Source organism: Myotis davidii, unplaced genomic scaffold (assembly GCF_000327345.1).
Source record: "Myotis davidii unplaced genomic scaffold, ASM32734v1 scaffold560, whole genome shotgun sequence".
In the NCBI taxonomy this organism is placed as follows: domain Eukaryota; kingdom Metazoa; phylum Chordata; class Mammalia; order Chiroptera; family Vespertilionidae; genus Myotis; species Myotis davidii.
Window position 1 is genome coordinate 2,508,854 of NW_006294418.1, and position 23,139 is coordinate 2,531,992.

Consider the following 23,139-nt stretch of genomic DNA (forward strand, 5'->3'; position numbering starts at 1 on the left):
TCCAATAAACATCTGGAAACTAATGAACGCACATTTGTTAACACAAGGGGAACTGTGGAAATGCAGGATCCGTTTTTGCTCAGGCTCATTTAGTAGCGTGTGGATTTAAGAACGTTTCACAGAGTCAGAAGAAACAGTGTAATTATAACATAAGGTTCAACATCTTTAGATATGTAGAACATTTTCCATTGCTTAAAACAAATATTCCCTGAGAAAGTATAAAACATTTTTCTGACTTGCAAAGTTTTTGCAGTCTATCATTTAAATTACTTAAGTAAAGGGAGCTTTACTGCTCCCCAAAGCTGAGAATATAAGACCCTCCATGCACATTAGCTTGTTCTTCTTGACAGGCCAGAGAAGTGTGTGTGTGTGCCAATTAAAACAAAAATGGATCCCTAGTGGCTTGTTCCTCACACAACTTCTGAAGACTGCTATCATTGTTTGCTAGGGTAACCCTGGATAAGGCTGCTAGCCAAAGTAAACAAACTTTTCAAAACTTTCATGACAGATGGGGGTTGCAAATGCATTTTAATAAGAGAGTTGCCAAAGCAACTTATTTTTTTATAATCAGCATATATTTACTTAACATCTAGCAACATTGGGAACACAAGGCAGATACTTTCTCACAAAATGTTTTAACAAGTAACATTTTTGGAAAGACAAATTGAAGACCTTTTACTTCTAACTGATATTTTACCCTTAGTTTTATGTTAACTGTGCTCGACACGTTAATAAAAATGTTAGGAGTTACTCAGACCTGACTGTAATTTGAGACAGACATGCTGCTTGATAATGTAATTTCTTTGGTGATCATAAACACCTTTGAGACCAAGTAATTTAAGTATTATAGTATAACCATGACAACCTTCATTTGATCAGCTATATCAAATGTGGAGTGTGATGCAAGATGAAAAACTATGTGAATATGAAGGTTTTTAAAAATTTATTATTGTTTCAAAGTTATATCTTTATATCTCACTATTTTGTAGCCAAAATATATATCTCTATTTCTTGCTGTTAGATTTAATAAAGATATGGCCAAAATTAATAACAAAAATAATTTATAGGCATTTTAAATATACTTAGTATATTTTGACATCACTTTTTATATTCGCTAATTCAAATGTAATGATTTCATTATGAAGTCCAAAGTGTCTCCAAAAATAATAGTAATTAAATTCTATTCCTTTTAAATTAGTAATCCACTTATTTGTAAAATCACTGTAGCTACATCATTTAACATTTTTAGGGTTCTTTCAATACCTGGCATATTTTATTGCACATTTCCTATATGTAGTTTTAGCTTCATTAAGGTGGAATAAACTCTCCTTGGGTTTATACTCAAAGATTGACCCTAAGCACAATTTGAAAGTTATTTAGTTCAAATGTGAGGTTGTTTTAGTCCTTTCTACTAAGATCTTAAGGAGTTTTGGGGGATGCTCCAATTCACTTTTAGATACAACTTTTTCATTGCAGCAGAGTGGTAATTTTTGAGAGAAATAAAAGGGAAAGAATAAATCTGAGTAAGGCTGTTGGGGGATCTTTTAAAAGTGTGCTGTTTTTAGTATAACAATAAAGAAACAAGCAACTTTTTTCTAAGGTTTGTATTCCAGATTTTACAACTAGGCTGAAATTCTCATGGTCCTTTCTCCATATGCAGAGAGTCCTTGAGTGTATATGACTGTTTGATGAGGACTAGTGAACTAGAAATCAAGATCTGTGTAATCTCTTAATTCTATCATTTAAAATGATGCCAATTTGATAGAATGGCATTCTCATTTGCTTCATTTTCTTCATTTGCAAAATTACTTTATGATAGTGGAAGGGAGCTGCATTTGAAGGATGTTTATTATGTGCTTTGAGATCATTAAAGCTGATATCACTTTGCATACCAAGTGGCAGTGTTCATATTCTTAATATACTAAAGTTCCGATACAATCAACCTTTAACAAATAACATATCATGACCAACAGTTTATGCATAATTCCATGATGTAAATGTGTCTTCAGTAATTACTCCATCCTCTGAAATCTTGACGTGAGTCTTGTCTGTGCCACTCACATTGGGACTTTTATATAGGCCATTTTCTGTTGTTGTTTATCTTTTGTTATTTATACATATGTCCTATTTATCCAAACAGATTGTGAGCTCTTGAGGGTGGGGGCTGTGTATCCCTAGCTTCTAGCAATATGCCTTAGATTTTGTGGGTGTTTAATTAGTTCTTCTTGATAGTTAGGGCAATGTTTGGTCAGAAACACATCCTCACAGTCTCCTAAACAAATAATTGTTTGTGGGATTGATTCTACAATAGGAAGAATGCTACTATGAAAGAGGGGAACACATATTGCTCATTATCTCTTGCATCTCTGATAGTCTCTCAATATGCATTTGAGGCCAACTGGAACAGAATAGCCAACAATATTTAACCACCAAATATGTTTTACTGATATCTATCTATAGTATACAGTTGTCCATTGACCATTATTGATTTTATTTGATTATTATTTTTAAAAGATTGCAAATAACTAAATTAAAATGTCTACAATGTTAACTTTATAACCTATAAATAGGTTTAATTTGCTTTTTAATTTTTTATTTTTCCAATTCTAAATAATAAATTCAATTATTCTTATAGTCAGAAAAAAATGTGAAGTTCTAGAAAAGATTTTTTCCTATTCTGCTAAATCGAAGCATTAAAATTTTAATAGCATAAATACCATTCTACATATTACTTTCTTATTTAAATTAAAATCTAACATGGCTGGGTGGCTCACTTGGTTGGAGGGTCATGGGTTCGATTCCCAGTCAGGGCACATACCCAGGTTGTGGGTTCAATCCCCAATCTGGGAGTGTACAGGAGACAACTGATCAATGTCTCACATCAATGTTTCTCTCTCTCTCCCCCTCTCTCTTCCCCTGTCACTAAAATAAATATAAGAGTATCCTCAGGTGAGGAAAAGAAAATCTAACATAGGAAAGACTAATTGCCAGCACCATATTGGCAAGGTTGACAGTTAATTGACAATATTCAATAAACATAAATGTTACTTGTTAAAACTCCTTTAAGGCATTTTTCAATTAATACAATAATATTACATTTGTTAATGAAAGCCTAAAAACCTATTTTTTCTCCTGTCTTCTCAGTGCAGTTTGGAGGTGGGTTATCCCTCCTCCATCTTCTGAGGAACCAAGCCAGGACACAGACCAAGGTTCTTAGCACAAGGGAAAACTATTATTGAATTATAATACCAAAATGACTTAAGGAATGTGTTTGTTAGACATTTGTCCAGTGGACATGCTTGTATAATTTGCTAAGCATACATTTGTTATGAACAAGAATTCAGATGGATCATTCTTTTAGTGTGAAAATGTTTGGGGCAAATTTCCCCAGACAGGTATTTAAAGGTAGCTATTATTACAATTAGCATATTTCATTAAGATTGCTTTGGTGCCAAGATATATCCCTTACAAATTGAATTTGGTGGAGAAAAAGGGTTTCAAGAGATATTTGTCTAAAGGCTTCTAAGCAAAATAGAAACCAGTAGCTCTTGCCTAAACTTACTATATTTCCTGTTAAGTCTTTATCCTCTTCACCCCAGGATCTGTCACTTAAGCAAAACATGTTATTAAAAGAATACATTAGTATGGCTTAATATCAAATAGTCTATGTCTGTTATTAGTTCTACATCACTTTGATTGTCATCAGGGGTTGTTCAATCAAAAGGTGCAGTCAAAACTAACGTTCTTTACTGATGTATTTTTTCCCCCAAGAGTGTTGAAAAATTGATTGTTCAAAGTTCTAATATGATTAAGAAAATCATTTGTCAGAAAACTTAAAGAGGTAATGTAAAAAAGTGGATGGAGAACCTGAATTAAGTGGGTTTTGCCACTCAAAGACTTTGAAACTGCTTTCCTGTGAGTGACTGGGATGGAACAGAACAGTCAATTACTGACTGTAATTAAGAAGTGGATGCTTTTAAACTGTAGAGAGCAGTAGCAGACTTCTCCAGACTGTCTAGTAACTCAAAAGATCAGTGGGAAGACAGTAGGAAGGAAGTGAACTGTATCTCTCTGACAGTATGTTTTGAAGAAATTGCATTCATATAGTTCTGATCTAGCTTCCCAAAATGAATTAATAAATCAATGATTATGTATGATTAATGCAGTAAAATGTTTGGACAAAGAAACCTTTAAAATTCATTTTTGCTTGTGGTTGTTTTAGCAGTAAAAGATCTCCTTTCCATTATATAAAATGCACCAAAAATGCAAATGCCCTGCTTAGTACTTATATTTTATCACTGTTTGAACTTACTAGCCTGGGAACTGAACTATATTGGCCCTTTCTGAAACCTTCAGGATGCAGGAAATCTAATTATATATTTTTTATAATTTCAATAATGGTTTATTTATAATGGCAGGGAAATATATTGTAGATTATGTTTGGGCTAACATATTTTTCTTTTTGTATGCTAACAAATTGTGATATGATATAACACATACATAACCAAAATATTTTACATGTAGATTAGGAATTAAGGTAGAGGCTGAGGACATTACTAGTTTTCTTGGGTTAATTAGAAGTGACCTTATATTTTTAGATTACTATTTCTGTGGAAAGATTTTATAAAGTAAACATTTGGGATTTTATGGAAGTAAATAACATTGCAAGGGTGTTTAGATAATTAGGCAAACATCAGCTTAACTGTGTTTTACTAGATACGTAAAAAAGACTAGCCTGGCCAGTGTGGCTGAGCGGTTGAGCATCAATCTATGAACCAGGAGGTCATGATTCTATTCCCAGTCAGGGTACATGCCCAGATTGCAGGCTTGATCCCCAGTGTGGGGTGTGCAGGAGGCAACCAATCAATGATTCTCATCATTGATGTTTCTGTTTCTCTCTTCCTCTCCTTTCCTCTCTGAAATCAATAAAAATATGTTAAAACAAACAAACAAAATTTATTTAAAAAACAACAACCAGGAAAAAACCCCAGAAGATGATTTGGGGGCTGCTTTGAGCCATCCCAAATCTTACATGCAATTTTGCTTTAAACAATAAATAAAGTGATTGGCCCTGGTGATCTGTCAAGTCTAGTGTGGGTAATTCATTTACTCTTATTTTCTAAACTTTGATTTTTCATAATTGCGTATAGTTTGGGTAGTTCCTCTCTCCTTACAGTTGTGAAATGTTAGAATCCATCTCCCTTAAGAATGGTTTCATTTCAGTACTGAGTGATGTTGCATCTCTATATAGTTTTTCTAAAAATAAATGACAAATGAATATTTATGTATATGTGTAATCGAAGATTACTTTAACACCCTGGGACCATTGTTATTAAATGTTGCCATAAGAATCACTGAAACCTTCAGAGTGAGCTATTCAGGGTAATAATTGTCACTTTAATGATAGAATTATGGAGACAGCCTGAAGCATGATTTGTGATTTCCTGAACCTGTGCCACACTGCAGTGTTCACCTCCTATTTAGAGCAAGTCGGGCTGAGGAGAGGTGACTAGCTCCTGATTCAGGATGTTGAAATGTCAGTCCTCTAAACCTCTGAAGCCTCGCTTGATGGGTGACAGCAGCCGGGAAATGTTCATCTTCCTGTTGAAACAAAAAGTCAATAAAACAAAGGGAAAATCTGCACAGTTCAGATTGATGGCCTAATGCAGAAAGCATGCCCACAACCACTCTAATCCAATTCTTCGCTAAGTAGCCCTTTATGTGTGAAATCAAGAGCATTGCTCTGTTCCTATAGGGTCCCATCCTCTCTCTCACAGTTCTTGGGAGAAAAAGATCCGCTGAAATGAAAAACACATAGTTACATGTTAAATATTGCCATCTATTTAACAGCCCAGAGAGTCTGGAATGGGAATGTTCATTTGATAAATACTCTCCATGAGAGGTTCAAGTATGTAAATAAACTTCTATTTCTAATACACTCCTGTGGTGGGGAAGTTGGTCCTTTATTAATTTCTGATAGGTCTTTATGATAGGAAAGTAGAAATATCCAAATGTTATTCATTTGAATAACCTTTTAGAAAAGTCTGCATTTAGTCTCTTTGGTAAGTAGTCTGTTTTAGAGCCCTCTATAAAAGGAAATCAAATGTAGAGATACTATTAGATTTAAAAAAGACAAACAGGAAAGAGCCAAAAGTGCAGAATGAATTCTGACACACCCGGGTACATTTTTCTGAGGCTCTGACTTAAGTGGATACTGTCTGCATTATTCTGAACTTCCTGGCTTGCTTCTCCTTGAGTTGGAGTAATTCAGCTTTAGAACTACTCTGAGTTAATCGTTCTATTATGAAAACAATAATGTATTTGTTATGACATGAAAAAAACAGTTTATAGTGAGCAATTCAAAATGATACTAGTCTCCCAGTTCCCAGAAAGACAATTACTGGAATACAAGAAAATATTTCAGTGTATTGAAGTGTGTGTTTTTTGTTTAAAAAAAGGATTCATATTTTTTAAACTATAAGAGATCTATTTTATTTGGTTTGCTTACCTGTCAATTTTTTTCTTTTTTCAGATCACAACAGCATCAGGAAATGAGTTCCTTCTACAGTCAGATATTGACTTCATCATATTGGATTGGTTCCACGCTATCAAAAATGCAATTGACAGATTGGTATGTATTTGTTTTGGCTGTTACCTTTATTAATTAAAACATAGTCATTTAAATCTTATCATGTAGGCATATAACATACACATTTAAGTGGATCCTATGGATTGAGAGATATTAAATTATTTTAAGTTTAAACAGAGTCCACTAAAAACATTTCAGCAAACAGGATTTGTGGATATAAATTTCACTGAATTTCATTCTTTCAAAAATACAGGGCATTCATATATTTTTAATAAAATAACATGGACATTCATCTACTGGAGACTGTAAAAAGCACACAAGTGCTTAATAACTACTGAATTTTTACATTTTCAGTTAATGCAGTCTGTGACACATATTCTTGAAAATAAATATCAATGTTTTGAAGCCCATATCACTGTTCTAATACCAGTAAATAATAATCCTGAGTACCGATTTTCATTGTTCTTTCAATTAAGTTAGATTGTTCTTTTCATGAAAATTACATAACTAGAACTTCCTAAATCACACATTCAGAGTATGTTTTTAAAAGAGTCAAATTAGCCCTAGCTGGTTTGGCTCAGTGGATAGAGCATCAATCTGCGGACTGAAGGGTCCCAGGTTCGATTCCAGTCAAGGGCACATGCCTGGGTTGTGGGCTCGACCCCCAGTAGGGGGTGTGCAGGAGGCAGCCGATCAATGATTCTCTCTCATCATTGATGTTTCTATGTCTCTCCTTCTCCCTTCCTCTCTGAAATCAATAAAGACATATATTAAAAAAATAGTCAAATTATTTAAAATTACTAATTTTATACTAATTCTAGACCAAACATCTAATTTTAGGACACTAATATTTGCAAAATCTTGAGGGAGAAATATTTTTGAGAGCTTTTAATAAGGTATACAAGAGGAAAATACATTTTATGTGTGGTGTGTTTGCTCATGATGCTGTCTCCCATTATATGATTTTGATTTCAGACTAAAACTTTAAAACAAAAATTAACAAAGTGACTTTACTCCATCTCTAATATATGTTCTTTTCCAGTCAGGTATGAGTGCTTGTGCCCCATCCCCCCCCCACACACACACACACACACATACACATACGTGCACTCATGCACAAGCACACACACACACACACTCGCACATAGTTTGTCGTTATGGGAGGACTCAGGAGTCACACTGCATGAGTTTGAATCCTGGTTCTATCATTCACTAGCTGTGTGGCCTTGGACAAATTACTTATCTCTTTTGGCTTCAGTTTCCTTGTCTGGAAAGTAATAATAATAATAAGAATACCTACCTCATAGGATTGCTGTGATGAGTAATTGAGTTAACGCATGTGGAATGCTTAGGATAATGCACAGGATTTAGTAAGCACCATATGTATAACTGCTATAAATTTGAATGTTAGGCTTGGCTCTAGAGGGCCCCATCCCAAAAATAATTATCTTATATTAAATATCCTTTTAAATTTAACATCAAAATAGATCCCCAAATTATTTTTTAAAATTCTTTCTTCCTTTTAAATTTTTTCTGGCTAATTGTTTGGTGTTTCTAGCCAAAGGATACAAGCACTCCATCAAGAAACCTGGAATTATTCAAAATCCAGAGATCCTCCAGTACTGAATTGCTAAGTCATTACGATAATGATATAAAAGAACAGAAACCAGAGCACAGAAAATCTTTAAGTAAGTATTTTTCTAACTTGCTCATGTTAACTTGGTCAAAATGCAATGCGTATGAAATATAAATACATTAAAATGAGATTTGAGCCAAACTCATACTACCCATGACCGATGTGTGGCCATTTCCTGGCCAGGGATCCGTGCACGGGAGGACAGTGTGGACATTTTGCTCACATCATTGTTGGTAATGCCTTTTCAGAAAATAATTGTCCCAAGGTCCCTGTCTTCACTTACACCAATACCTAAATCTCTGAGAAATAGCCATTGTGTTCAGATTGGTGATTGATTTTAAGAGTGGGAAATGTCAAGCGTCTTCAAACCTTGGTACGCTGACTATTTGATTTCCATCCAGTAAACGATGTATGAGTGACCAATAACATTTGGCCTAACTTAAGCCAACAAACTGCAACTTTCTACACTTTCAGACCACCAGAAAGATTTAGAAATATGGAATGTGAAGTAGATGTTCTCTAAGGTCACATGTAGTTCTAATATTCTAAAAGGAATGAACTTGGGGTTAAAAGGTCTAATCTCACCACTTATATCCTGATCTTGAGTACATCTCTTAATTTTTCCCAACATGCTTCTTCCTCAATAAAAGGGGTTTTTTGAAAGGTTTCAGGTACACTTATCTCATAGAGTTGATTTGAGTCTCAACCTCCTAAAAGAAGAAGCAGATATCTTTGGAATTAGAGAAAACCAATTTCCCAAAGTCTTAAAAACTATAGTACCTTCCCTGGATCATCCACTGGGCCACCTCAATCTTCTGGTACACCATTTTTCGGCCATTTCTTCTGATACACCATTTTTCGGCCATTTCTTTGGACCAAAGTGCAGTGTAGTTATATCCCAACCTTTTGAATTTAGGGAGAATTCAGTAATAGAGAAGGGATGCTAAGAATATCTAGATATGTACCAGATAGGTATGTATGTATGCGTGTGTGTGTGTGTGTGTGTGTGTGTGTGTGTGTGTGTGTGTATTCAAGGAAGAGGAAAGTTATGTATATGTAATAACATATCTTCCAAAGCTAAATAAATTAGGGGCCTAAAATATAGAAATAGTAGTACAATTTCAAGTAGATTTACCCTTTCAAAATTAAGTCATTATTTTAAGAACTGAACCATAATTTAACCAACTTCTAGATACATATTTAGCTAGCTAACTGGGTTAAGTTAGATTTTAACATGATCAGTGTTAATGTCCTGAACTTCATATTGCTTTGCAAATATGTTGTGGAGAGTTAGCAATTCAATTTTAAAAGATTCTTCTATATGATGGTACAGTTTGTAGTTATCTTATTTGAACATTTCCCTTTAACTTCTGGTAACTGTCCCCTTTTACTTCATATGGGATCAGATAAGGTAATGTTTTATAGTTAAAATTAAATTGTGAGTATATAATGTTAATTATATAACCATTTTGAAGTATATATAAAGGATGTATGAGGAAATTATCAGTAGATCTGGAATCTCAGATATAATTGCTGCTTTAGAGGAAACCTTGACACATTTCTAAAGCTTGGAGCTCTGGAAAAAATGAAGATTTGTAAAATCGTGTTTGAGAAACATTGAGGCAAATGGATTCTTTGTTCATTAATAGTCACCTGAAATGTTTTAAGATGATACTGGGGGATGGGGGGAGATTTCCTACAGACAGATTACCACCTACTCCTCTTTAGAATTTATTTTTAATTGAGAGAGACATTTATGTGTTTATTGGCAAGAGACACATATGATTTACTCTATTCGATTCAAAATGTACCTAATTGTATAATGACCTTCAATTCATAATTTCCTTTGCAGTTCAAAAATCATGATAGCTAGGACATATTGAGCACTTAGTGTTCATCAAGCATTGTTCTAAGTGTTGTCTTATACTGACTTAATCATCTCACTAACCCAATGAAGTGGGTATTATTATTAATCCTACTTTATAGCTGAGGAATCTGAAGCACAGAGAATTAAGACAACTTATACAAAAATCAAGTTATGTAGACAATTTTCAAAGTTAAGCAATCTGATATTAGAGGCTATGATTTTAACCATTACACTATATTGAAGAGAAATTTAGTAAATTTAGTTCATCAACCTTTGACTTAATGGAAATAGTATATTAAAATGGGATCCATAGAGATCAGTAAACTTAAACAGGGACCAAAAAGCACATTAGCAAAAGAATTAAAACCAGATGTTTCCTTTGGACTTTGATTTTACTATTAAAATAAAAGGGTCATTTACTCATTAATGCTACCCCTAATTTTAGAAAATGCTCCTTTTCTTTGTTTTGGTGGCTATTTATAGTTGTAAGCCTTTGTTAGGGCTAGCATATTTCTTGGAACATAGGATAAGGTTAATAGCCACCTATTACTTTGAATTAAGTTTACTCAGTATTTATGTATTCATTTTCATTTGAAAGGCATAATGATTGACCCACCCACACAGTATCAAATCAGACTATGCATTTGAAATAGTGATTAGCATGTTTTATATTAGTGTTTTTTGTATATTTTTTTTCAAGTAGGAAATATGCTGTGTGAAACTCCTCTGATCTCAGTCCTAGATTTGAACACCCAAACTTAGGTTTTTAAAACATGCATTCTGTTTTATGTCACCCTTTTGAGATTAAATAATTATGTAGAATTAGAGATTCACACTATCTCCTTCCTTATTAGTAGTCCAAGCACAAACTACATTGTCAGTTTGCTGCCTTTGGCTTCCTGTGCCCTTGATGTTCCCACGAGTTTTGTTGCCAAGATTGTAGACAGATAAAGCCAGAATTACTTTCTTAAAGGCATGTGAGCATCATTAGCAGCTAACAGGTGGTCATTTAATTGTCCAGTTTCCCTGTAGAACATGGGAAAAAATAGGCACTCTCAATGCGTGAATTCAGAAAGTTAAGTGCTTAAATATACTTTCCTTTTTAAAATATGATTCTAACCTGCCAACACTATTAAGTACTAATCACATATTTTAAGATATCAGTTGAGTCTAACAGACAAGAAGCCGGAAAATTCAATGTAAGGGCCAAATCACTGTGGGAAATTCAAGACACCAGCATGGGATGAGAGTGGGAGAGCAGCTCTCCAGGGATGGCTGTTATGGAAAGTGGAGAGTCAATCAAAGAAAATGCTAACATCTTTTTCCAAGTCTTCCACTGATGGCAAAGAGGAAGTCTCAAATATAAAGCCTGCATCAGATAACCTTGGAGAGTTTTCATAACTTTTCTGGGCTTCACTGCCTAGATCTATAAAAATGGGTTTAATATTGTCCTTGCAGGATCATGTGAGAATTTGAAATTAGATATGTAAATACTTAGCTCACAGCAGGCACTCAATAAGTAAATGCTCTTATTATTATCCTCTATGTCCCCAAGCAGATGGCACCAAAATAGGGCATGAGCCAAGGGTGGTGCCTGATGGAAGATTGGAGCAGGGCATATATACTTGACATCCTCTCCCTGAGTGTAGAGAAAATAGGGGAAAGGAGCCAGGACTGGAAATGGGAGCCATAGCTGCAAAAATCTAAATATGAGCAGCTGGTCTTTCCCCTGGCGACTCCCCAGGTGAAAATGGCAGCCAGGGCATTCTTGGGAGCAGCACACCAGGAAATAGAAGGGAGCCAAGAGATACTCTTGATTCTTTTATACCCAGAAGAGCATGTCATTTAAGAAGTTCCAGTTGATGGAAACGATTCAGCATCTAGCCATTTCACTGTTTCTTTACACATAGCTGTCGTTTATTCATTTTCATTAATAGATATACCTGAAGATGCACAACAATTTTTTTTATTTCACTCACATGCGCTTTTATTTATTTTTTAAAAATGTGTTTGTATTACTTTATGCTTTAAGGGTACTATACCTCATGTTAATCAATTTCTAAACAGTAATGATTACTTTTATATAAAATCAACATTTTAGCATTATAAATAAGCATCCCAAAATGAATATTAGTTAGAAGAATAACATCAAAAGTCAAGAGAACTAAAAGAAAATGAGTTTTCTTTTATCCGCCTTTTTATTACATTATCATAAAAAACACAAATGTGTTCTGGGTGAAATCCTAAAAGTATTTAGATATGGATTTCCAATTTGATAACCTTAGTAATGTGTGTAATCAGGGTATATGTACCAGACTGCACGGTAAAGATAGAAATGGAAAAATTTGTTTGAGATATTTATACAATGTAGAAAATAAAAACATTTGTGAATCTTTAATGATGTCTTTGTTTAAAAATGTGCCTGCAAAGAAATTGTGGTCATGCCAAGTGAAAATAAGTTTGCTTGAGAAAGCAGTTAATTTCTGTAGTAGTCTAAATAATGATAATACTGGTCATCTATAACTACAAGTAGACTATGTCCTCAAAATCCAATTGTAAATTGGTTGCTCAAAACTCAACATATTTTCAGAAGGAAACCATGTACAAGCCACAAAAGCACACTTAAACCTTATGCAATCATTTAGGATGTTGTTTCCGGGGAACAGCTCATTCTGAGTTGTTGCCCTGCTGACCCTAGGAGCTAAGCCCTCCCAGTAGCATTGCTTTCCATCTGGTTTTCTTTTCTTTCTCCTCTACTCCTGCATCAGCTCCACCAAAGCAATTAAGATCCTCAGATTGGCTTTGGCTAGGAGGATCCAGAACCCTAAAAATCTCCAGTGGTGGCAGTGAGGAGATGCTGCATCTCCCAGGCAGAAGAAAAAGTGGATACGGAGAAAAAGGATTTGGGAGGAAGTGTAGGCAGCATGGGTGGGAATGAATCCTCAGCAAGGGCAGATGTTTCTTATCAGAAATGTGTGTAATGACAGATTCAGTCTGGCATTGTCCTAAATGTTAACATTTGATGAATCTAGGTGGTGTCTATATAAATGGTCATGATGTTATTGTTTTTAGTATGTTTGGAAAAGTTTCACAAATTAAAAACTGGAGTCCACACACATGTGCGCACGTGCGCGTGCACGCGCGCACAGACACACACACACACACACACACACACACACACACGGCATTACTTATGTTCATAACTCAATAAGAGAATATACATATTTTCTAATTGTGGTTGCAAAACTTTTAAGAAAAGATCAAATTTTCTGAATATGAGTCACATTTACCTCTTTAAATATAAAATATTGAAGAACTTGTTTTCCTACTTTTCCCCCAAAAGCCAATATATTTATTTCTTGTGACCTTTATGGTAATTATGCAATTAAGAAAATTTATAAGGTGTTTATTATTATCCAAATGGAAAAGTCATATGAGTGTCTTGGATAAATATGTAATTATCAATTGTTTTAAACACATATTCTGAAACCTGTTCTGTAGACTCACATAAATACAAATTTTAAAGTTTCTTCTTCTTAAGTATTTTATTTAAAACAAACTAATCTTGCCAGTGCATGGAAATAATAAGATGAATAAGCCATCTGTCAAGAAAATAAAGACAATATTAAACTAGCAGGAATAAATTACATCTAGTGCTAAAGAAATAGAATAAATCTTACCTGAAAAAGACAAAAAGCTTTTAATTTCTGTCCAAATTATGGTTATTGTGTTGTCGAAGAGACAAAGGTTTCTGATTTGGCTAGGATGGTCAGCCATCAGATTTTTTTAAAATCAATATTGCCACCCTGGCACCAGTTTCATAAAATATCCCCCTGAGAAAACAAATGATTGCAATAAAGTGTAAGAGTAAATAAGTTTATTTTACTAGTTATAAGACAGACAAATATCTGAGGAACAGTGAGGGTCAGTTCTCTTCTGTATTGTGTTCCCCAAGTTAAGGGAAGTTTTTATTTCAAAATATTCCAGTTTGTGAGGAAAAATGTCAAGTTCTAAATAAAAATTCATGTTGCTAAAGCTGAGGGATTTAAACATCATGAGAAAAAAACAAGTAAAGATTAGACACACACTTGATAATCAGGCATCTGAATTACTTTGTCAAAACAATGTTATTCATGAAGGTCCCTGGCTTCACTGATGTGTGTGACCACAGCGATTGCTTTGAAATGTGTTCCCCAGATAGCAGCAATCCCAGCTTTCCTGGGACCCAGAGATTGGAGCTTCTTTAAAACATTCAGTTTTCCATGAATCATTGGATAGGACTTTGTTATTAGCTGAGCAAAGACTGTTCTGATTAATCTCTTCTTTCCCATCCAAGGGGATGATCTTGCCTTCTGACCTGTGGGTGTCCGTTGTCATGTATCTTGTAGCCTCAGCCACTCTGAGAGTCTATCTAACCCCATCAGCTCTCAAACACTAGATCACCCCATCTCCTCCTGACCCTGGCGGTAACTTGGTGACCATATTTACCCTTAGATGAACTGCATTTAATCAATTTCTCATTTCATTAGGTCAAATGGCATTTTTATTTCAATAACAGGCCAAATCCAGAGGGCTCTTTGCTCTAACTCTCGAGCAATATTTCGTTAGCATTAATACACTACTGTGACTGTAAACAATAGAAAAAATGCTCTTTGATCTCCTCTGAAAGTTTTCCTCTGTTTATTCTATGACTCTAGAATAGGCATATATTAACATTTACTTGTAAAGTTAGGCATATAATATCTTTTCACTCTTGTCATATCAAGTTTAAAGTATTTTAGTTAAACATGAGGTTTGAGGCATTCTGACAGTGAATCCCTGTGCAGAGAAAAACATTCCTTTGAATGTAATGATCACATGCTTATGTATACAGGATTTGTTTGGTGTATTCCTTTTGTTTCCGCGGTATAGGAAAAATGCTACTGTTCTTCAAAATCCTAAGAGAAAGTAATTTGCTTTTTAGTGCATTTATTTGGGTATCCCAAATAAGCCTAATAGTATACTTAGAAAAAAATATTGATTGTAAACATATAAACTATGAGATTGTTTTTGAAAACAAGTTTATTTCTCTTCATAGTAAAGGTCACATCCATGTAAAGAAAATCAGGTATTTCTTCCATCCCAAAGTAGGAGAGGTATTGAGTCAATCTGTCAATTAATCTTTACTTGATTTTTTAAATAGAACCTGAAGCCAAATACTTCTGCTACCCAATTTCCCTAAAATAAATAACTACATTCATTTTTTATATATAAATGTAATTGGTCTAAAAAATAGAGGCAAAATAACAGATGCAATCCCCTCATAGTAAATATAGGACTGGGTTGGTGCCACCAGAGATGGGGTCCTCCAAAGCTGAAGTCAAAGGTGCAGAACGAATTCTAATCAAATTACTGCATTGGAGTGGCTCAAGTTTAAGTTCCTCAGTACAAAGCTCGTTATGACCTATATTCCCTTCTCCAGTTTTTCCCCATCACACCCTGATCCATGAGTTATGTTCCAGGGAAATAGTGCTTATAATGCTGTATTCTCTGCTAAATTAACATCCCAAAAGACTCAACTTTGGCCATACCTCCCTTAGGAAACACCCAGACTTCTGTGGTAAGTTAGGTGATCCTTTCAATTTTCCTGTAATATTCAATCTATATCTTAACATAGCAATTTCTAAAGTGTGTTATAACAAGATAATTATAGCTGGCTCTTTGTCTATTCTGAATTGCCTGAGTCTGAAAAGGACTCTGTTTGTTTTGCCTTTATATCAGCACCTAGCAGAGTGGCTTGATGATGTCTGAGAGTACAGTTGGCCCTTGAATAACAAGGCTTTGAACTGTGTGGGTCCACTTGTATGCAAATGTTTTTCAATAAATACTGCAAATGCATTTCTCTTTCTTACTATTTTCTCAATAATATTTTTTCTTTAGCTTACTTATATTGAAGAATGAAGTATATAATCCATATAATACACAAAATATGTGTTGATTGGCTGTATATGTTATCAGAAGGCTCTGGTCAACAGTAGGCTATTTGTAGTTACGTTTTTGGGGAGTCAAAGCTATACATGGATTTTTTACTATGGGAGTCAACATCCCTAACCCCTGTGTTGATGAAGGGTCAGGAATGTGCAATGTTAAAGCAGTAAATGAATGAATGAGGATATTCAAGTGACCATTATAATATACTTTTCATTCGGTGCTAAAAATGAGGATGGAATTTCTGAAACTTATTTGAAAAACAATAGTAGATTATTTATTTATCCTGACTACTTGAACTAGTTTGCTATTTTAAGATCACTATTTATACCTCTCTCTCGATTTCTTATAACTGTAAAGCAATAGTATACTTTATGCAGGTCTCATATACTGTGCCTACAAGAATCATGTACAAATAGGTGGTTTATTTAAATGACTAAGATCTTGGGGAAGGGGAAATGGAAAATCCTGGTAGTCCCTTTGCTTAAAGTTAATGCCTTCTCAATATCTTTTAAACTAGGGAAATATTTCTGTCATGAATTCTAACCTCCTATTTTATTTGAAAGTATTATTCTTATTCATACTTACTCTTGAGGCCCTTTTATGGCCTCTTAGAATTTTCAAGGCTCTATTAGAGTAAGAAAAAAGGAGAAACTTTGTAATATGCAAAAAAGGAAAATAGTAGTTTTAATCAATTTTAGAAGGCTCTGCGAATAATTTTTTAAGGTCAACTTATTTATAAAAATCTAGTTTAACACCATATTTTAAAAATGTATGCACTTTCCTCAAAAGGTCGTGTTGGACTGTGTCAGAAATATGGATCTAAGAGTCAAAAAATCTGAGTATAATTCTTACCTCCAAGAAATACTGGCTATAAGATTTGGACCAGTTTCTTAAGTTTCCAGAAACTGACTAGAAGATAAATATAATGAGTACTATTATGTAAATATAAAAATAAGACAAATATATCTTGCCATTCCTGAGTGTGAGCCATTTTATTACAATCCCTAGAGAGGAAACTTCACTGTGTCTGATGCTTTTTTCATTTTTGTGTAAAATAGTAAAATAATACAATGGTAGAATTTTTACATAGTTATGTAATTCACTAAAAGTAAGGAAGGGTTTTATTTAATTTTATTGTTTTATATACATGTGTATGTATATATATATAGGTATACATATATATTTTTATATATTAGAATCAAATAAAATAGTTTAACACATCTGTTGATAAAGATACGGCTTTTTAAACTAAATTAAAAATATCAATACCACATAAATATAGGGACAGTTATAAGTAGTGAACTGAAAGATACTGAAAATCTGGTCTCACCAAAGCACACTCTGTTGACAGGCTGGCATGCCTGGATGCCCACCATGTCTGCTATGTCTGAATGAAGGGATTTTGATATCTGGGAGAAGTGATCCTGACTGACCAAGGCATCAATCATTGCTGAATCCAGGATCTCTCTATTCCATGAGACTATAAATGCCTGAACAACATAAACTGTGACCTTTGGATAATTACTCCTCCTCACCCCCATTACCTAGAACAGAATCTGAAACATAGTGGTGTTCAATAGTAAATGTCTGAGTGAGTGAGTAAATAAGTGACTAAATGAAAGAGATGAAGAGAGGAAACCAATTATGAATTTTATATGTGAGGAATGAAGGAACAGGTTGAAATATGAGACCTCTTGATGGGTGTTTTAGGTTGGGTTCCTCCCGAGGAAGTCCCTAAGATAGGATTTGAATGCAGGTAATAATGTTGAAAAGTGATCCCTTTAGATACTGTACAGGGTGGACTTGGGGAGAGAGAGTCAGGGAAGGTAGCCAATAAAGGGAGATAAAAGATACCTAGAGTTTAATGCTGATGTGAAACTGGGAGATTTGCAGATTGAAAAGAAAGGAATGGCAGACAAAAATGGATATATTTTAGCATAAAATGTTTGGAAAACAGCAATAGATTGGTGAGCCCAGTCTGCACAAACATTAGAGAAACAACTAGAGTTCACCTTGGGAATGAACAGTGAACACTAACAAACTAGAGGCCTAGTGCACGAAACTCGTGCACTCAAGAAAGGGGGCAGTCCCTCAGCCCAACCTGCACCCTCTCCAAGCTGGGACCCTTTGGGCGATGTCAGACTACTGGTTTAGGCCCGATCCCTGTCTGACATCCCTCTCACATCTGGGACTGCTGGCTCCCAACCGCTTGCCTGTCTGCCTGCCTGATTGCCCCCAACCACTTCTGCCTGCCAGCCTGATCACCACCTAATCACTCCCCTGCCAGCCTGATCGACATCTAACTAATCCCCTGCCGGCCTGATTGCTCCTAACTGCCCTACCCTGCCAGCCTGGTCACCCCCAACTGCCCTCCTTTGCAGGCCTAGTGGCCCCTAACTGCCCTCTCCTGCTAGCCTGATTGCCCACAACTCCCCTTCCCTGCTGGCCATCTTGTGGAGGCCATCTTGTGCCCACATGGGGGTGGCCATCTTGTGTGAGGATGTGACGGTCAATTTGCATATTACCTGTTATTATATAGGAAGGTCTTTCATGGGATGCTAAGAAATTTTTGACTCTAAGTAATTGGAGCCTAGTGATAGATACTTTTATGCAAACAGGAGATGTTAACAGATCTGATATCCAGAGTAGTTTGGTGTAAATGTGGAGAATATCAAAGAGACTGCAAAAAAAAGAATGAAGGATTGGAGATAGGGAGATAAATTAGGAAACTATCACAGTGGACCAAGTACCATAATGCAGGCTGAAAATAGGGGTGGAAATGGAGAAGGGTATTTCTGATAGGATATTGATAGGTTTTCTTAACATGTATTGGAAGAATTTGTGACAGTTCCAAAATACCCATTGCTTCTGTGGTTTGGAGAAAAAATATCAGGATGCCTAGGCTTTCAGCAGAATTTGCATCCTGTATTTCATTATTTCAGAATCCTACTAGATTTTTGCTACTCTAAGTGTGGACCAACAGACACAGTATTTACCTGGGGGCTTATTAGGAAATACAGAATCTCATGCCCCACCCGAAACCTACTGAACAGAATCTTCATATTTAAAAATATTTTTTGTTAATTTTTAGAGAGGAAGGATAAGGGATAGAGGCAGAGAGAAACATCAATCAGCTAACTCCTGCATGTCCATTACTGGGGATTAAGCTTGCAACCCCGGGCATATGCCCTGACCAGGAATTGAACCAGTGACCTCTTGGTTCATGTGTCAATGCTCAACCATTGAGACACACCCACTGGGCCAGAATCTTCAATTTAACAGATGATTAATATGCACATTAAAGTTTGAGATTCATACCACCATATGACAAAAATAATTTCTCTACTAGGTTTTGGGAAGTCCAAACCAGTGTGGTGTTTGAGACTTTGACAAAACCTACTTAGGTAGAAATGTAGTATGCTTTTTTGTAAAATAACCCTGTATGTGGTTAATATTCTATTGGCCACGCCATGACAATGTTTTGATGGAGAATATTTTTTAACTATGCTTTTTATTGATTTAGAGAGAGAGGAAGTGAGAGGGAGAGAGAGAAACATTAATGTAAAAGAGAAACATCAATTGGTTGCCTCCCATATGCACCCTGAGTGAGGACCAAACCACCACCTTGACCTTTTGGTTCATAGGACACTGCTCAACCAACTGAGCAACACTGGCCAGGACGTGATGGTGAATAGTTTATAATCTCCTAACCCATGATTGCAGACTGAGACAGAATCAAAATTTATAGTTCTTTTGTAAATTTTACCTGTACCACACCTGCTAACTTATGACCTCTGAACTATCCATGTCAAAAAAACAGCTCTAGCCAAACAATAATAATAATAGTGAAAATTAAACCACAAATAAACTGCCTTCACCAAAACCAACAGACAAGAAACCAAAGCTCCAAACAATTTCTTAGAAGAAATACATGAATTCCCTGGATGTTCTAATGTGCAAAGTCCATCAGAAATGCTATTTACTCTTTATATTCCATTTGACTCTTCTGGGAACATACAATCTCATATATAGCCTTCTTCATGTTACTTTTACAAATGCAAAAATAATAGTCTTTTACTTTTTATTGTTCTTGGGTACTTGAACTCATTTCCAATTGGTATTTCAGGATATAGAGATAGAGATAGAGATAGAGATAGAGATAGAGATAGAGATAGAGATAGAGATAGAGATAGAGAGAGATAGAGATAGAGATAGAGATAGAGATAGAGATAGAGATAGAGAGATAGAGAGATAGAGATATATAATATATATAGAGATATATATTCTCTGAATAATCCAGAGCCCAGCTGTATTACTTATACAATAAGCTTACCTGTAGTGTCTGCCAAAACAATGAAGGCCCATCAGTCTGCATTTTAGTCAACTTCTTTGAAAAATTGTGAAGAAAACAAAACTAGGCTCACAATTTAGTTATCAAAAAAAAAAAAGCCATAGATTCAAACTACATTGTGATTAATCCTTCTAGTAGTAAGAGATTTCACTCACTGGGAAGAGCTAACAATGGGTATTTCTGAAATTTTCTGAAATAAAGCACCCTTTTCTCAGTGTTACCTATATTCTAGAAAATGGAAAGTGAAATGGGAAAATGACAATTATTTTCTAAGCAAGAATCTTTCTCACAAATTTGCCTGAAAATGTCTAGTCATAAAAATTTGTTGGATAGTAATAAGACAGATTGAAAGAGTTTCCTTTAAATTTAGTAGCCCTGTGTTCATAGCAGCACAATTTACCATAAGATTTGGAAACAGCCTCCATGCCCATCAGCAGATGAGTGGATTAAAAACTGTGGTACATCTACACAGTGGAATACTATGCTGTGGTAAAAAAGAAGGAATTCTTACCATTTGCAAAGACATGGATGGAACTGGAGAGCATTGTGCTCAGTGAAATAAGGTAGTCGGAGAAAGATAAATATCACATGATCTCACTCATTTGTGGAATATAATGAACAACATAAACTGATGAAAAACAGATCTAGACAGAGAAGCATCGATCAGATGCTCAAACCTCAGAGGGAAGGTAGGGAAGGGAAGGGGAAAGGGGAAAGATCAACAAAAGGACTGGTATGCATGCATATAAGCCTAACCAATGGACACAGACACCAAAAACGCAAGGACATGAGCGGGGAGAGGGGGACAAAAGGGGGATAAGGACACATATGTAATACCTTAATCAATAAAGAAAAAAAAAATTAGTAGAGCCTGGATTCACTTCACTTATTTAGCTTTATTATTTCAGGACAGCTTACATAAGAATATTTAATCATTTTTTGTCTTAGTCAGTATCTGAGTTTGTTATTGTGGTTCCAACCTTATTTTTAAATTACGCATAACTGATTCCACAGAAAGGTTTGGCTGAGAACCCATAGACTTTTTGCTTACTTCACTTTTGTTGAACAAAATCCAGAATTTTAGTCAAGAAGCATTAAATATTAATCACATGTGAGTGGGATCATTAAAATTCCCTTACCTTTCAGAAAGCAGGTCATTATGGAATCATAAGAAGTGAGCTCACTTGATAATCTTCAGAATTACACAAAAGCAACTACTTTCATTGTCTTAGAAGAAGTTTTTAACTGTTACTTAAAGAGCATATTGGGAAATTTGAATGTATTATGTTGTGTTATTATAGATGTGATTTGTGAATTGAAAAAAACAATGTTTTCTGACACAAGACTCGGAAATTTTTATTTCCAGCATGAATAGTTTATTTGTTTAAATATTAACAGTTGTAATTATATTTTTCACATGGCAAGTAGAGACCTTATTGCTGAATTATAAATTCCAATATTGTTTCTTAGTTATTACACTCTTAACTTTATAGAAAATTAGAGGAGAAATTTGTACTTTATACTGTAGTTAAGAACAACTGGTGGCAATTTAAGGTGAGCCCGTTAAGGAAAAAAACTAAAACAAATCCCTCCTCTAAATTATTATCGTCTTCCTCCTTCCTTTTCTTGTAACCACTTCTCATCTCTGACTTTGAAACCCAACAGTTTAAACTTGGTTCTTATTGCAGTGGCTAATCCCTTTCATAAATCATGCTCAAGAGCTGAAATAATTTGCACATCATTTAAAGAGTATTTGCTTTGAAATATTCACCTCAAGCCCTTTTGTATATCCCTTCTCTCTGAAGATTTGTAGTATTTGTTTTGTTCTCTGAGGTATAAAAGACCTGGATAAACTTTATTCCTGTTGTTTCAAGATTAGTTAACGAAAATGCATATTAATTCAGCAGGGACTGGCTCAAACCTCAGTCAAGATGATCATACATACGCCTCTCGGGAATAGCAAAGTACAAAATGTCAGTCTCCAAATCTCCTTGGACTTGCTCAAAAGAGCATTGAGGGATTTAAATTTCCAGAATATGTCTACAAATGTAGTTTCTTTGTTGTGGAGAACAGGAGTATACTGATTGTTTTTCCCCAGAAAATTGATTCTAATGTGTATTTGAAGAAAAATTAAGCTGTCTACAAAGTGGCTCTTCAAAAATACAGAGAAAAATGGCCACAGGAAAGGCAAATTCAATGCTAAAAACTAAGAACATTACATTTTTAATTTTTTTAATTTCAAACCTCAGATCCTTTAATAAAGTTTAACAGTAGAACATCTTTTTTCTAAAAACAAGTAGACCTCATAAACTCAGAAGTGAACATATTCAGGTAAAGTTCAATGACACCTTTACATGTACAAACTCAAAGGTTAGTTTGCTGATAAACTCAGGGGGGAAATGCCTATGTCTCAAAAACAAAAACAAAAACAGAACAGTATCTGTTTTCTATGTTAAGGGGTATCCTGTTCTCTTCTTAAACTGAAAATGACCATAAACTTTGGCACTTAAGTGCTTATCCGGAAATGACTAAGTGGATTCGGGGGTAATAAATCACTCATATGGATCCAGCCACCCACAGTCTTGTTCCACTTCTCTTCTTTACAAGTGTAGTAATAGACATTTCCACAGTCCTCAGGGTGCCAAACTTTGCACCATTAGGAAAATCTGCAAGTAGCTTGATTTATCTTCCTCACTCAGTTAGCTAAGACCCAACTAAGTAAAAGA

At 34.9% G+C, this 23,139-nt stretch overlaps 1 protein-coding gene across 1 annotated transcript in view; it reads left to right on the forward strand.

Moving 5' to 3' along the window:
• Positions 1–23,139, forward strand: part of ARHGAP15 (Rho GTPase activating protein 15) — a 701,147-nt gene that overhangs the window by 342,221 nt on the left and 335,787 nt on the right. The window contains exons 7-8 of the mRNA XM_015567142.1: positions 6,533–6,631; positions 8,148–8,277. Of these exons, the coding sequence (XP_015422628.1) occupies positions 6,533–6,631; positions 8,148–8,277 (229 nt within the window). The remainder of the gene's footprint in view (positions 1–6,532; positions 6,632–8,147; positions 8,278–23,139) is intronic.